This window comes from Schistocerca cancellata, chromosome 3 (genome assembly GCF_023864275.1).
Source record: "Schistocerca cancellata isolate TAMUIC-IGC-003103 chromosome 3, iqSchCanc2.1, whole genome shotgun sequence".
Classification (NCBI taxonomy): Eukaryota; Metazoa; Arthropoda; class Insecta; order Orthoptera; family Acrididae; genus Schistocerca; species Schistocerca cancellata.
This window is the reverse complement of record NC_064628.1, coordinates 558,020,433-558,033,786: the sequence shown is the minus strand read 5'-3', so window position 1 is coordinate 558,033,786 and position 13,354 is coordinate 558,020,433. Positions and strand designations below refer to the sequence as shown.

Here is a 13,354-nt window from a genome sequence, read left to right as displayed (position 1 = left end):
TTTCGACCTGAGGAGTGTACAATTTTTTATTAATATACTTGTATTACCTGCAAAAAGAACACACTTTACATGTTCTGACGTCAGAAGATGTAAAGTGGGTTCTGTTTGCAGGTTGAACAACTCATTCTCTTCCACGTAAGAACAACTACGTATATATTCTGAAATATAAAATATTAGGATGTCTTACAATCAAAATTAACACTCTAATACAATATGCCGAATATAAATTCATTTCGCTGTATTGCACTTAAATTAAATGTATGCTTTTGACGTTTTCCACATCCAAGAGACTAAATTCATACAATGTAAATTGTCAAATGGTGAGTAATTCTTATCAGTGGTTAGAACGTTAGATCATGGAGATTGGGGTTCGAGAAGTGTTTTCAGCAGATCGACCAGAGTACATTATTGTACTCGCTTTTCGACAACGCTGTTCATCTAAGTGAATAACCTCCTAATTAGATACAGATGGCTCAAAATAAATGAATAAAATAGGCACAGTCGTACTAAAAGAGGGTACAAATGTGACAGGAGAGTTCGCAAACGAAACTATAGCGACCAATGATTCATGCAACGTTAGTTATAAGAACGGTAATGATTAATACATTTAATTTTACAATTTAATAAGACTTCTTGTAGTTCTTACAAAAACACGTGATCGGAGGAGTCTGTAGTACTTGTACTAGTATGATAACTTTGTTGTGACAATTCCTACATCATGTAAATGATTTACAGGAAAATAATAAAATGAAAATGAAATGAAATGAAAATGTATTTACATGAGAAGCTGGTGAAGAATTGCATTTATATCTGTGTTTTATCTGTGCGTGTTGTGCGCTTATGTATTGTTGCCTGGTCCTGCCTTATGTTGGTTCTGTCGCTCAAACATTTATGTTAATTATCGCAGTGCCCCTCGTGTCACGGGAAGGTGTATGGAACGAGTATTGTACATGCATAGGATAAACACGCAAGAACTTGTTGCTTGGGTATTGGCTACACTGAAGTGGGCGTGTGCGACACATTCTGAGAACATGTGTTTTGATTCATCAGGAAGAAGCGTAGGGCAATATTGCCACGGAGTGTTGACGTTTGTGTTGTGTGTGCGTATTGTGTTTTACACCAATCTTGCCAAAGGTATGTGCGACAAAGCCTTCTGTGATGCGAGAGAGATTATTAACTCGCACTGTTCTTTGTTAAGAACTTACGCAGATTGACATTCAGAACGAAACCGCGAAACTTGAACGCAATTGTTAAGTACGTTCCGCGCAGGCTTATCAGATATTTTTTTATTGCTTCGGTAAATCTAGAGAAATCGTTCTCCTGTATCCATTTACTGTGCTGCATTATTTGTGAAGTAAATTTTAAGAATCTCCCTTTACATTTTTTATCGTGCTCCAGATATATATGCATTTGTGATAGTTGGGAATAAAAATGTCAAAAGTCTGTCACGTTTCTTAGGAACAGAAGTATTTGCTCAGAAAACACTCTTTATTTAAATGATGTTCCAAAATTATGCTTTTTGTCTCAAAGAATTTCAGCTTTTCGTTTTCGATCCTGAAAATAAACTTAAAAAATATTTAGCTCTCTTTCTATTCCAGTAACCGTTTCATTGTAAGTTTACGGCAATGTAATGCAATTGTTACAGTTACAATTTTCACTCATAATAATTAATCTGCAGAGTGCTGCGAGAAATTGGCTAGCATTTATGTTACAAAATGAGTCTGCAGTGTTGGTTAACGAATAATGCACCCTGCATGTGTACAATTTTTATACCCGAATATTAATTAGTGATTAATTTCTGCCACCAACAGCAAACTATAAAATATGAGACAAATCAGCTACAGCAGATAAAATTGTATGAGAAACGTAGACAACACTTATTACTCTTTTTTTTTAATAAGAGGTTCAGTGTCTTTCTGTGTTGATGTGAAATTACTACTACTTGGTTGTTAGAAAATAATTTTATGTTTCTCCTTGATTATGTTAGATTACTTTTTCAAACTGATAGCATTCTTATTCATATCGTAGTTTTCAAATAAATTATTGTTAATGAGTCATTTCACTCTTATTTAACTGAAAACTAACACTTGAAAGACATAAGAAAGGTTCACTACATCTAGAATATGCTCATCAATTTGAATTAGCCACACATGATAATTTGTCTTATACTGATAAAGTTGGTTTTCTAAATAATTTCGAGTTTGTGGTTCATATCGACATCTATACTGTGCAAACCACTGTGAGGTGCTTGGCAGATATGACATCCCACTGTACCAGTTAGAGTGACACATAGAGTAAAAACTATTTTCCTTGTATACATCTACTTGTAATAGTTCTGAAACAAGAGTAGTTTTAATAAATATTAACCCATGCATTTGTTGCTGATTATAGCTCAGAGATGCATGGTACGCCACTCTCAATTCTTTTCAGCAGAGATTTTACTTGTTTTGCTTCCCAGAATATGATTTAAAAAAGTAATAAATAAAAAGTGTTCCACAAAGATTATGTGATAATATAGTGAATGCTTCATACATACAGACTGTTTTTAAATAAAAGTGAAACCCACTTGGTTTGTGAGTTGTGCAGTAGATACAATCTGTTTGAACTGTGCCCCTATCTCAGATGTTAAGTCCCATAGTGCTTAGAGCCATTTGAACTGTGCCCTTGAGGTACAAATGAAATTAGTGGTATTGTGTTTTGACGTCAACATCTTGGACGAAAGCACATATTTTTTTTGTAGTGGGACTAAGTTACTGTTTTTGTTTTGTTTTATGTATTACCGTAAATTCTGGCCAAAAGCTTGTACAATTGATACGTTCCATATCCTGTGATAGTGTCACAACATGGATCACCGGAACAAGAGATAAATAAATAAGTGTAGTAAATTGTGTTCCCTAGAGGAAAAGCCAAGACTGGAAACTGTGTGTGAAGTTGTACAAGAAAGCTACAGAAATAAAGAGTCAATAGAGAGACACAGTAAGGAAGATGAGATCAAACATCAGCATTAGAATAACGGAGAGGAGTAGCCACCAAAAATCTTAAATGCTGGTCTTATTCAAAATTAGTAGTGAGGCAGGTAGCATTAGTTCAAGAGCAATCTCCAGAAATAAAATATTGTAATGGAGTTACAGAAGTATAATGTAACAGGAAATAAAGGGTGTCAAGAAGGAAGGAGCCTTTTATTAAACTGAATGTAATGACTCACAAAGTACCTTCCATCATACTACTCTTACTTCTTCTTTCATCTGTAAATGATCTTTTAATATATCATATTGAGAAGTTCTTTTTTTTTCTCATGATAGAGACATTGTAGTAAATAGTTAATCAAATGCAATTTTTAAGAAAGAGCTGTTAATAAATGGTGTGTAGCCTATTGACTGTCATTAAACATTGGAAAAAAGACTCACTTTATGTAGTTTAGAACCTGCAAAAGGTTTCCACACAGTAGATATATAATATATGAAGGCTTGCAGATAGAAGAGGTTGAACATGTTAAATTATTGGAATTAGAATGTGATATGTTTGCCAAAATAAATTATCGAGTGCTGTTGAAAACTTAAAAGAAATACTGGATGCCAGTCAAACAATAATCCAATGATCATCATTGGTATTCCGCATAGACACAACACAACCTCATAAACAATTTGTGTGTAAATAAAGAAATCATGAAATCCACCAAACAGTTCGAGAACATATGCAAAATGTATGAAAACACTCAATTTCTACCTATTAACTACCTACAGAGATACAGTTTTACAAGACATTGTATGCACTTAAACAGAAAGGGAAAGAGACTTCTCAGCTCTAAAATTATGGAGACATTGATGGCAACAGTAGAACCAAGATTAACATGCCAGCCACAAATAATAGTACAACAACCACCACCAACTACCGCAGTGAAACCATCAAAAACCACAGCAACAGAAAACAACTATCAATATCACAAACAAATCCACCGCCATCAGCTGATACAGCACAGCCCTCACCAACGGCAGAAAAACCAGCATCGTCTGAAGCAATACAATCCTCATCAGTTGTGGCAGGAACTGCAGATGCAGCAGCATCATCTTAATCACCAGCAGAACCACCATCATCAGAGACAACAACAGAACCACTATCACAAGTGGTGGCAGCATCAACATTGCCAGAATCAGGGCTATCATCATCACATGAAGAAGCAACAACAGAAGAACCAACAATATCAACAGAAGAAACGACAGTAGAAGAATCAATAGGTGCCACTCATAACAAGAGAAAAATTTCACCACCATGCCATCTTAAGGATTTTTTAGTAGAAACTGGGAGGAAAAAGCATTAAGATAAGTAATTACAAAAACTTGTGTCTGACCAGTTTAGAGCAGTTAATTTTGATGACATCACATCTAGAATAGCAAATAATAATCTTGTTGTGCATTTGAATATTGGAGGTTTATCAAGTAATCTGGTCAGTAAGCTTCATGACTTAGAAATATTTCTATACAGAACAAAATGGTATGTAAAGGTTATTTGCTTAAGTGAACATTGGCTTAGAGATGAAAAAATAAATTTATTGAACAAACTTACAGGTTATGAAGTAGCAGCTAGCTTCTGTAGAGACAATTGGTAAGGTTCATGTATTCTGGTTCATTCATCAGTAAAATACCAAATTAAGCAAACTTTCAATATTTTAAATGAAGAATGCATATTTGAGAGTTGCTGCATAGAACTTAAGGACTATAACCTGCTGATATTCAGCATGTATTGTACCCCTGGTTACTCAATCTCGTGCACTTTTCTGGTCAAACTTGAAAATTTACTCCACCCACTCAAAACTGAAAAGTTATGTAAAAAATTGTTGTTTGTACTGATTTTAGTATAGATGTGAGAAAAAAATGACAAATTTGCCCTTAATATGAAAGAGCTGATGTCCACACATGGTTTTATTCTAAATTTTGTAGAAATGACAAGAATAACTGCTTCGTCGGCATCCTGATAACATTGCTAGTAACTTAAACTACAGAGTAACAGAAAAATGTATAGTAAGCTTAGAGATCTCAGACCACAGTGCTCTATTAGTGTCATTACCTTGTGTTAGCCCAAAGCACACAAATAAGAATATCAGAAATTTTAGACAAGAAAATATAGAAATATTTGTCTATAAAATCAGCCTCATCTCATTACCATTTACTGCTGAGTCCTTAGTAAATGAAAATTTCAATAACTTCCTAGAGCTCTTCTTGATGGTGTTCAATGAATGTTTTCCTTTTATAACTACAAAAACTGACACACCGAAAGGAGGATTCGTGAATAACGAGGGGTATTTGGATTTCAAGCATGAGGAAAACAGAACTTCATATGGAGGTGAAAGTCAATAGAGACACTGAATTCTTAAATTATGTTAAGGCAATATAAGAAAGTCTTTGATAAAGTTGTCAGACAATCCAAAAAATTTTCAAACAATAATTACATTTCAAAAGCTAAAAATAAGTGTAAAGCAATATGGACTATTGTAAAGAATGAAATAGGTATCGAAAGAAAGCAGACAATGGAAACTTGAACTGATGGTTGAAGGTGAGACTGTTTGGGACACTACACAAATCTGTGAAGCATTTTACAGCCACTTCATAAATTCATGTAAAACTGATGATGTACTTTCACTGCCAAACATGTACCCTGTTTCCAGTTTATGTAACCCCACTAAATATTAATTCACCCATATATCCTATTCTGAAGTAGCTGATACCATAAAGCCCTTGAAGAATTTAAATTCTGTAGGCTGGGATGAAATTCCTACTAAAATAATAAAGGCAGTCACTCACAGTATTGCACATCCTCTGTCCCTTATAATGAATAAGTCTTTCGAGGGAGGATGTTTTCCTGATAGACTGAAGTATACTGAAATACAACCCATTTACAAAAAAGGCAGACACGATGAAGTGAGTAATTATCAACTTGTCTCATTGTTATCAATATTTTCCAAAATATTTGAAAGAGCTGCATGTAACCAGATAGTTAACTATAGTAATCTGCATAATATTATCCAGAACAGTGAGCATGGTTTCCAAAGAGGACACTGCACTGTGAAAGCCATTAATGAACTTATTACAAAAATTATTACTAGTCTGGATAAAAATATGAATGTATCAGGCATATTTTATGAGCTAAGTAAAGCCTTTGACACAGTAGATCACAAACTACTACTTCACAGGCTACAAGCATATGGTTTTAGTGAAAATTCACTGAGATGGATGTCATTTTACCTATTAATCAGGAAACAAAGAACAGTAATAGAAGAAACTCGTAAGAGATTCTTCTCAAGTTGGAAAAAGATAGAACAAGGTGTGCCACAAGGATCTATCCTTGGGCCAATATTGTTCTTGTATTATATAAATGACTTGCTGGCTAACATAAATTCAGACACTATTCTCTATGTGGATGTCTCTACAGCAATAGTCTGTTACAAGAAAAGTGAACATTTAGTTAATCATCTTCAGCAGTATTTGGCTGAAATTGAAGCCTGGGTGAGAAATAGTGATCTGAAATTAAATCTAACAAAGACTCAAATCATTCACTTTACCACGAAACAAGCTGTACAGGATATACTAGAAATACCATATGAGGACAATCATTTTGCCACCACAAACTGTACCAAATTTCTAGGTGTAATGCTGAACAAGAATTTGTCATGGACAGACCACATAGATGCCATGTGTCACCGTCTAAATAGTCTAATATTTGCAATGAATGTTATAAGCAGTATAATAGAAACACCAGTCAAAAAAGTTGTATATCATGCATATTTTGTATCTGTGATTAGATATGGTATAATTTTTTTGAGGATCAGAAAAAACAAACTTACAGAGAGTCTTTAATCTACAGAAAAAAACCATTAGAGCCATGGCAGGTGCAGGAAAGACAAGTCGTGCAGACCTCTGTTCAAGGCCCTTGATATTATGGCTGTTCCTGGCCTCTATATCTGTGAGACAATTAAGTTTATAATAGAGGAAAATATTCCACTTGGGGAAAATATGTGTAAAAACAAAGATGCTGTAACTTACCAAATGAGAAAGTGTTGGTATGTTGATAGACACAACAAAAAACACACAAATTTCAAGCTTTCACAGCCCAAGGTTGCTTCATCAGGAAAGAGGGAAGGAGAGGGAAAGACGAAAGGATGTGGGTTTTAAGGGAGAGGGTAAGGAGTCATTCCAATCCCGGGAGCGGAAAGACTTACCTTAGGGGGGAAAGAGGGACAGGTATACACTCGTGTGTGTGTGTGTGTGCACACACACACACACACACACACACACACACACACACACACACACATATATATATATATATACACATACAGACACAGGCAGACGTATGTAAATTACATTAGCAAGAAAATATTATTGCAGTGCAGAAGAATTTATGACTGACTGTCACAAACAACTGTGCCTGATGTTACATTTTATTCTGTCATGCTGAAAAAGTACTTTAAGTAAATACTTATTCTTGTTGTTGTTGTTGTTGTTGTGGATGTGGTCTTCAGTCCTGAGACTGGTTTGATGCAGCTCTCCATGCTTCTCTATCCTGTGCAAGCTCCTTCATCTCCCAGTACCTACTGCAACCTACATCCTTCTGAATCTGCTTAGTGTATTCATCTCTTGGTCTTCCTCTACGATTCTTACCCTCCACGCTGCCCTCCGATGCTAAATTTGTGATCCCTTGATGCCTCAGGACATGTCCTACCAACTGATCCCTTCTTCTAGTCAAGTTGTGCCACAAACTTCTCCCCAATCCTATTCAATACCTCCTCATTAGGTACGTGAACTACCCACCTAATCTTCAACATTCTTCTGTAGCACCACATTTCGAAAGCTTCTATTCTCTTCTTGTCTAAACTATTTATTGTCCATGTTTCACTTCCATACATGGCTACACTCCGCACAAATACTTTCAGAAATTACTTCCTGACATTTAAATCTATACTCGATGTTAACAAATTTCTCTTCTTCAGAAACGCTTCCCTTGCCATTGCCAGTCTAAATTTTATATCCTCTCTACTTCGACCATCATCAGTTATTTTGCTCCCCAAATAGCAAAACTCCTTTACTACTTTAAGTGTCTCATTTCCTAATCTAATTCCCTCAGCATCACCCAACTTAATTCGACTACATTCCATTATCCTTGTTTTGCTTTTGTTGATGTTCATCTTATATCCTCCTTTCAAGACATTGTCCATTCCGTTCAACTGCTCTTCCAAGCCCTTTGCTAATTACAATGTCATCGGCGAACCGCAAAGTTTTTATTTCTTCTCCATGGATTTTAATACCTACCCCAAATTTTTCTTTTGTTTCCTTTACTGCTTGCTCAATATACAGATTGAATAACATAGGGGAGAGGCTACAACCCTGTCTCACTCCCTTCCCAACCACTGCTTCCCCTTTCGTGCCCCTCGACTCTTATAACTGCCATCTGGTTTCTGTACAAATTGTGAATAGTATTTTGCTCCCTGTATTTGATCCTGCCACCTTCAGAATTTGAAAGAGAGTATTCCAGTCAACATTGTCAAAAGCTTTCTCTAAGTCTACAAATGCTATAAACATAGGTTTGCCTTTCCTTAATCTTTCTCCTAAGATAAGTCATAGGGTAAGTATTTCCTCACGTGTTCCAACATTTCTACGGAATCCAGACTGATCTTCCCCGAGGTCGGCTTCTACCAGTTTTTCCAGTCGTCTGTAAATAATTCGCATTAATATTTTGCAGCTGTGACTTATTAAACTGATAGTTCAGTAATTTTCACATCTGCCAACACCTGCTTTCTTTGGGATTGGAATTATTATATTCTTCTTGAAGTCTGAGGGTATTTCGCCTGTCTCGTACATCTTGCTCACCAGATGGTAGAGTTTTGTCAGGACTGGCTCTCCCAAGGCTGTCAGTAGTTCTAATGGAATGTTGTCTACTCCCGGGGCCTTGTTTTGACTTGGGTCTTTCAGTGCTCTGTCAAATTCTTCACACAGTATCGTATCTCCCATTTCATCTTCATCTACATCCTCTTTTATTTCCATAATATTGTCCTCAAGTACATCGCCCTTGTATAGATCCTTTATATACTCCTTCCACCTTTCTGCTTTCCCTTCTTTGCTTAGAACTGGGTTTCCATCTGAGTTCTTGATATTCATACAAGTGGCTCTCTTTTCTCCAAAGGTCTCTTTAATTTTCCTGTAGGCAGTATCTATCTTACCCTTAGTGAGATAAGCCTCTACATCCTTACATTTTTCCTCTAGCCATGCCTGCTTAGCCATTTTGCACTTCCTGTCTATCTCATTTTTGAAACATTTGTATTCCTTTTTGCCTGCTTCATTTACTGCATTTTTATATTTCCTCCTTTCATCAATTAAATTCAATATTTCTTCTGTTACCCAAGGGTTTCTACTAGCCCTCGTCTTTTTACCTACTTGATCCTCTGCTGCCTTCACTACTTCATCCCTCAGAGTTACCCATTCTTCTTCTACTGTATTTCTTTCCCCCATTCCTGTCAATTGCTCCCTTATGCTCTCCCTGAAACTCTGTACAACCTCTGGTTCTTTCAGTTTATCCAGGTCCCATCTCCTTAAATTCCCTCCTTTTTGCAATTTCTTCAGTTTTAGTCTACAGTTCATAACCAATAGATTGTGGTCAGAGTCCACATCTGTCCCTGGAAATGTCTTACAATTTAAAACCTGATTTCTAAATCTCTGTCTTACCATTATATAATCTATCTGATACCTTTCAGTATCTCCAGGATTCTTCCATGTATACAGCCTTCTTTTATGAATCTTGAACCAAGTGTTGGTTATGATTAAGTTATGCTCTGTGTAAAATTCTACCAGATGGCTTCCTCTTTCATTTCTTACCCCAAATCCATATTCACCTACTATGTTTCCTTCTCTCCCTTTTCCTACTGTCGAATTCCAGTCACCCATGACTATTAAATTTTTGTCTCCCTTCACTACCTGAATTATTTCTTTTATCTCATCATACATTTCTTCAATTTCTTCATCATCTGCAGAGCTAGTTGGCATATAAACTTGTACTACTGTAGTAGGTGTGGGCTTCGTATCTATCTTGGCCACAATATTGCGTTCACTATGCTGTTTGTAGTAGCTTACCCACACTGCTGTTTTTTTATTCATTATTAGTTTCCTACTCCTGCATTACCTCTATTTGATTTTTATTTATAATCCTGTATTCACCTGACCAGAAGTCTTGTTCCTCCTGCCACCGAACTTCTCTAATTCCCACTATATCTAAATTTAACCTATCCATTTCCCTTTTTAAATTTTCTAACCTACCTGCCCGATTAAGGGATCTGACATTCCGCGCTCCAATCCGTAGAACGTCGGTTTTCTTTCTCCTGATAACGGCGTCCTCTTGAGTAGTCCCCGCCCGGAGATCCAAATGGGGATATTTTACCCAAGAGGACGCCATCATCATTTAACCATATAGTAAAGCAGCATGCCCTCGGGAAAAATTACGGCTGTCGTTTCCCCTTGATTTCAGCCGTTCGTAGTAGAAGCACAGCAAGGCCGTTTTGGTTAGTGTTACAAGGCCAGATCAGTCAATCATCCAGACTGATGCCCCTGCAACTACTGAAAAGGCTGCTGCCCCTCTTCAGGAACCACACGTTTGTCTGGCCTCTCAACAGATACCCCTCCGTTGTGGTTGTACCTACGGTACAGCTATCTGTATGGTTGAGGCACGCAAGCCTCCCCACCAACGGCAAGGTCCATGGTTCATGGGGGAGGGGGGGGGGAGGGGGGGTTACTTATTCTTAATTTTACTTTATTTACAATATGATTATTTTTAAGTCTTTTGTGGTATTTAAAATTACAAAATACCTGTAATTATTCTGTATACTTACAATTAAATAGTAGCTTTAAACTGACAAGTCACCTATGTCCCAATCATCTGATTGTATATGACGTGTTATGTGGCAATAAAGTTTCTATTCTATTCTGTAGTCAATTCACATGGCAGGAGCATACAACAGAATTGCTGGAACCCCTTTTTGTAATGCAAATGCTGTTAATCATAGATGACGCAGACAGAGAAAAAGAAACTGGTGTACTTTTGCTTACTTTTATTCTATATCTTGGGATAACCCATCAAGCCAAGTCAGTCACCCAGTTCCTCAAATATGTAATACACATTGTATGTTGTGTAAATTCAAGAACATATTACAGAAGCTTGTTCAAAGAACTGGGTATACCAACAGCTTCTTCTCAGTATATTTATTCGTTAATTAAATTTGCCACGAGCTCGGTACACAGAAGCACTGCAAAGATTAAGAACAGTCATAGTAAATGACTGTCATTTTGACCCAGATAGACATTCTCCATTCAGGAACGTGCATTTTCTGTAGTCTGCAAGCAGTCTTAAAATGTTGAGCTACTGCTAATAAAGAGCCTAAATGATTTAATAGTGGATGGCTTCTTCAACTCTGTTGACCAATTTCTTACCAAATCCAGTTCATATGCTTATGATTAACTACACTACCTAACATGAATTGTGTGCAAGACTTGATTGTATCATGCATTCAGTGCAGTAATGAAGTATTTGTATCCAAGTCTTGCTAACTGTTTTTGCTTTTGACTGTGCTTGTCTACAGTAGCCATGTATTTAAAGTGTGCGCTGTAGTATGTATACACTTGTTTACATTTTTAAATATACTTTTCCACATCCTTGAATAGTGTATCACTTAGTATTCACAGAAAGACATTTGCATATCAGTTCCCTTGGAAATATACGTTATGTATTTTTGTTTTTCTCGCGCATTTCACATGCTTGAGCGTCTGCTTACTATGGGTCTATGAAACAAACTGCATATTTAATATAATATGACAACCAAAGGAAATATGTTTAGCAGAAATTAAACTTGTGTCCTTGGCAACTGATTCTACATAATAAAAGACTTTTTGAATAGTAGAAAATAATCAAATATTGCCTGTAAATGTCTTATATGAAGCCAGTTATAAATTGTGGTGTAGTATGTGTCACTGTAGTACATAAGACTCCATTCACATCACAATGCTTATCTGAACTAACACAGGTAATAGATATCAGCCAGTTAAGGATACACAACGGGAGATAACAGTTAATTGATCAGGTATCATTAGAAGCTAAATATTGTTTTTAACCGAAAGCAAAACAGTTAACTGAAGATGTGACTAAATATGCCACACTCATAGAGTAATAATGATTTCCAGTGCTTTCCTGGATATTTTTATCAGTAAATATTTATAAACACAGATATACATTGTATATGTAGTTACAGTGAGTGAAGTGCAGTTTGCAATACTGGCTGTAAGTATTAACTACTAATATAATGATGAGAGTGGCACATATTTGGAATGAAGGTTGTGATGACATACTTACTCATAGTAATCTAGGATGAGATGTGTGTTAGGTGGTGAGGTGATACTTTGGTTGTGAGTTGGCAAAGCAAGTGCTAGTTTGATTATGTGTTGACAAAGTAACTTATACTTTGGTTGAGAGTAGGCAAGGCCAGCAAATAGGTGTCAGAAGCAGCTTGGCTGCAGTTAATGAGCAATTCAAGTAGTGATTCAGGAGAGCTTGTTCTGAGGTTATGCACACATTATAGATGGCTGTTATGTTGATGAAATCTCAGTTCAAAACAGATAGACTGCATTGATATTCCCTCTTCACTCAAGAGTATCTCTATGAAAGCAAAACTCAGCAACTTCAACAAAAATATGAAGGAATAGCCATTTAGCAAGTTCTGTGTAGACATTGTAAGGTTAAAGAAAAGATGAACTTCTAAAATCAGTACTAAAATATTGGAGCAAATGAGACCTGGTCACATAAAACTACCAGCAGACATTGAGTATATATAAACAAGGGTGCCACAACTCGTAACACATTTGTTTGACTCATGGGAATCTCACAGAAATGTTGAGAAACTTGAAAGTAAGTAGAAGCAGCTTGAAGGTAGATGCCCATTATCCTGGAAAACCGTACTTACAAAGTTTCAAGAACAAGTATTTTGAAGAACCTAGAGATAGTCTTCATCTGCCTACGTATCACCATTGTAGGACCCTGAAGAAAGATTAGTCAGCTGTAGTGCACATAAAGGTATTTAAGAAATCATTTTCCTGCACACCGTATACGACTGGAGCAAGAAGAAATCTGTGTGGTACCACGTTAAGTGCTCGCTGCCATGCAGTTCACAGTAGTTTGCAGAGTGCATTTATAGATGTACCTATGCAGGTGTGTTGTACTTTTCTTAGCATTACTTGGAAAACACAGAAATTTAACAGATAATGCAGATGTGGATACAAGCAAATATCATATTCCAGTATCACCATGCTCCCCACCCCCCTGTCAC

General features: G+C 36.4%; 1 protein-coding gene across 2 annotated transcripts in view; it reads left to right on the top strand.

The window, feature by feature from the left end:
* Nucleotides 1-917: 917 nt before the first annotated feature.
* The window catches only part of LOC126175403 (copine-8-like), a 206,673-nt gene continuing 194,236 nt past the window's right edge, over nt 918-13,354 (top strand). For both annotated transcript variants that reach the window (XM_049922195.1, XM_049922196.1), the window contains exon 1: nt 918-1,134. In XM_049922195.1, the coding sequence (XP_049778152.1) occupies nt 933-1,134 (202 nt within the window). In that variant the 5' untranslated portion in view covers nt 918-932. The remainder of the gene's footprint in view (nt 1,135-13,354) is intronic.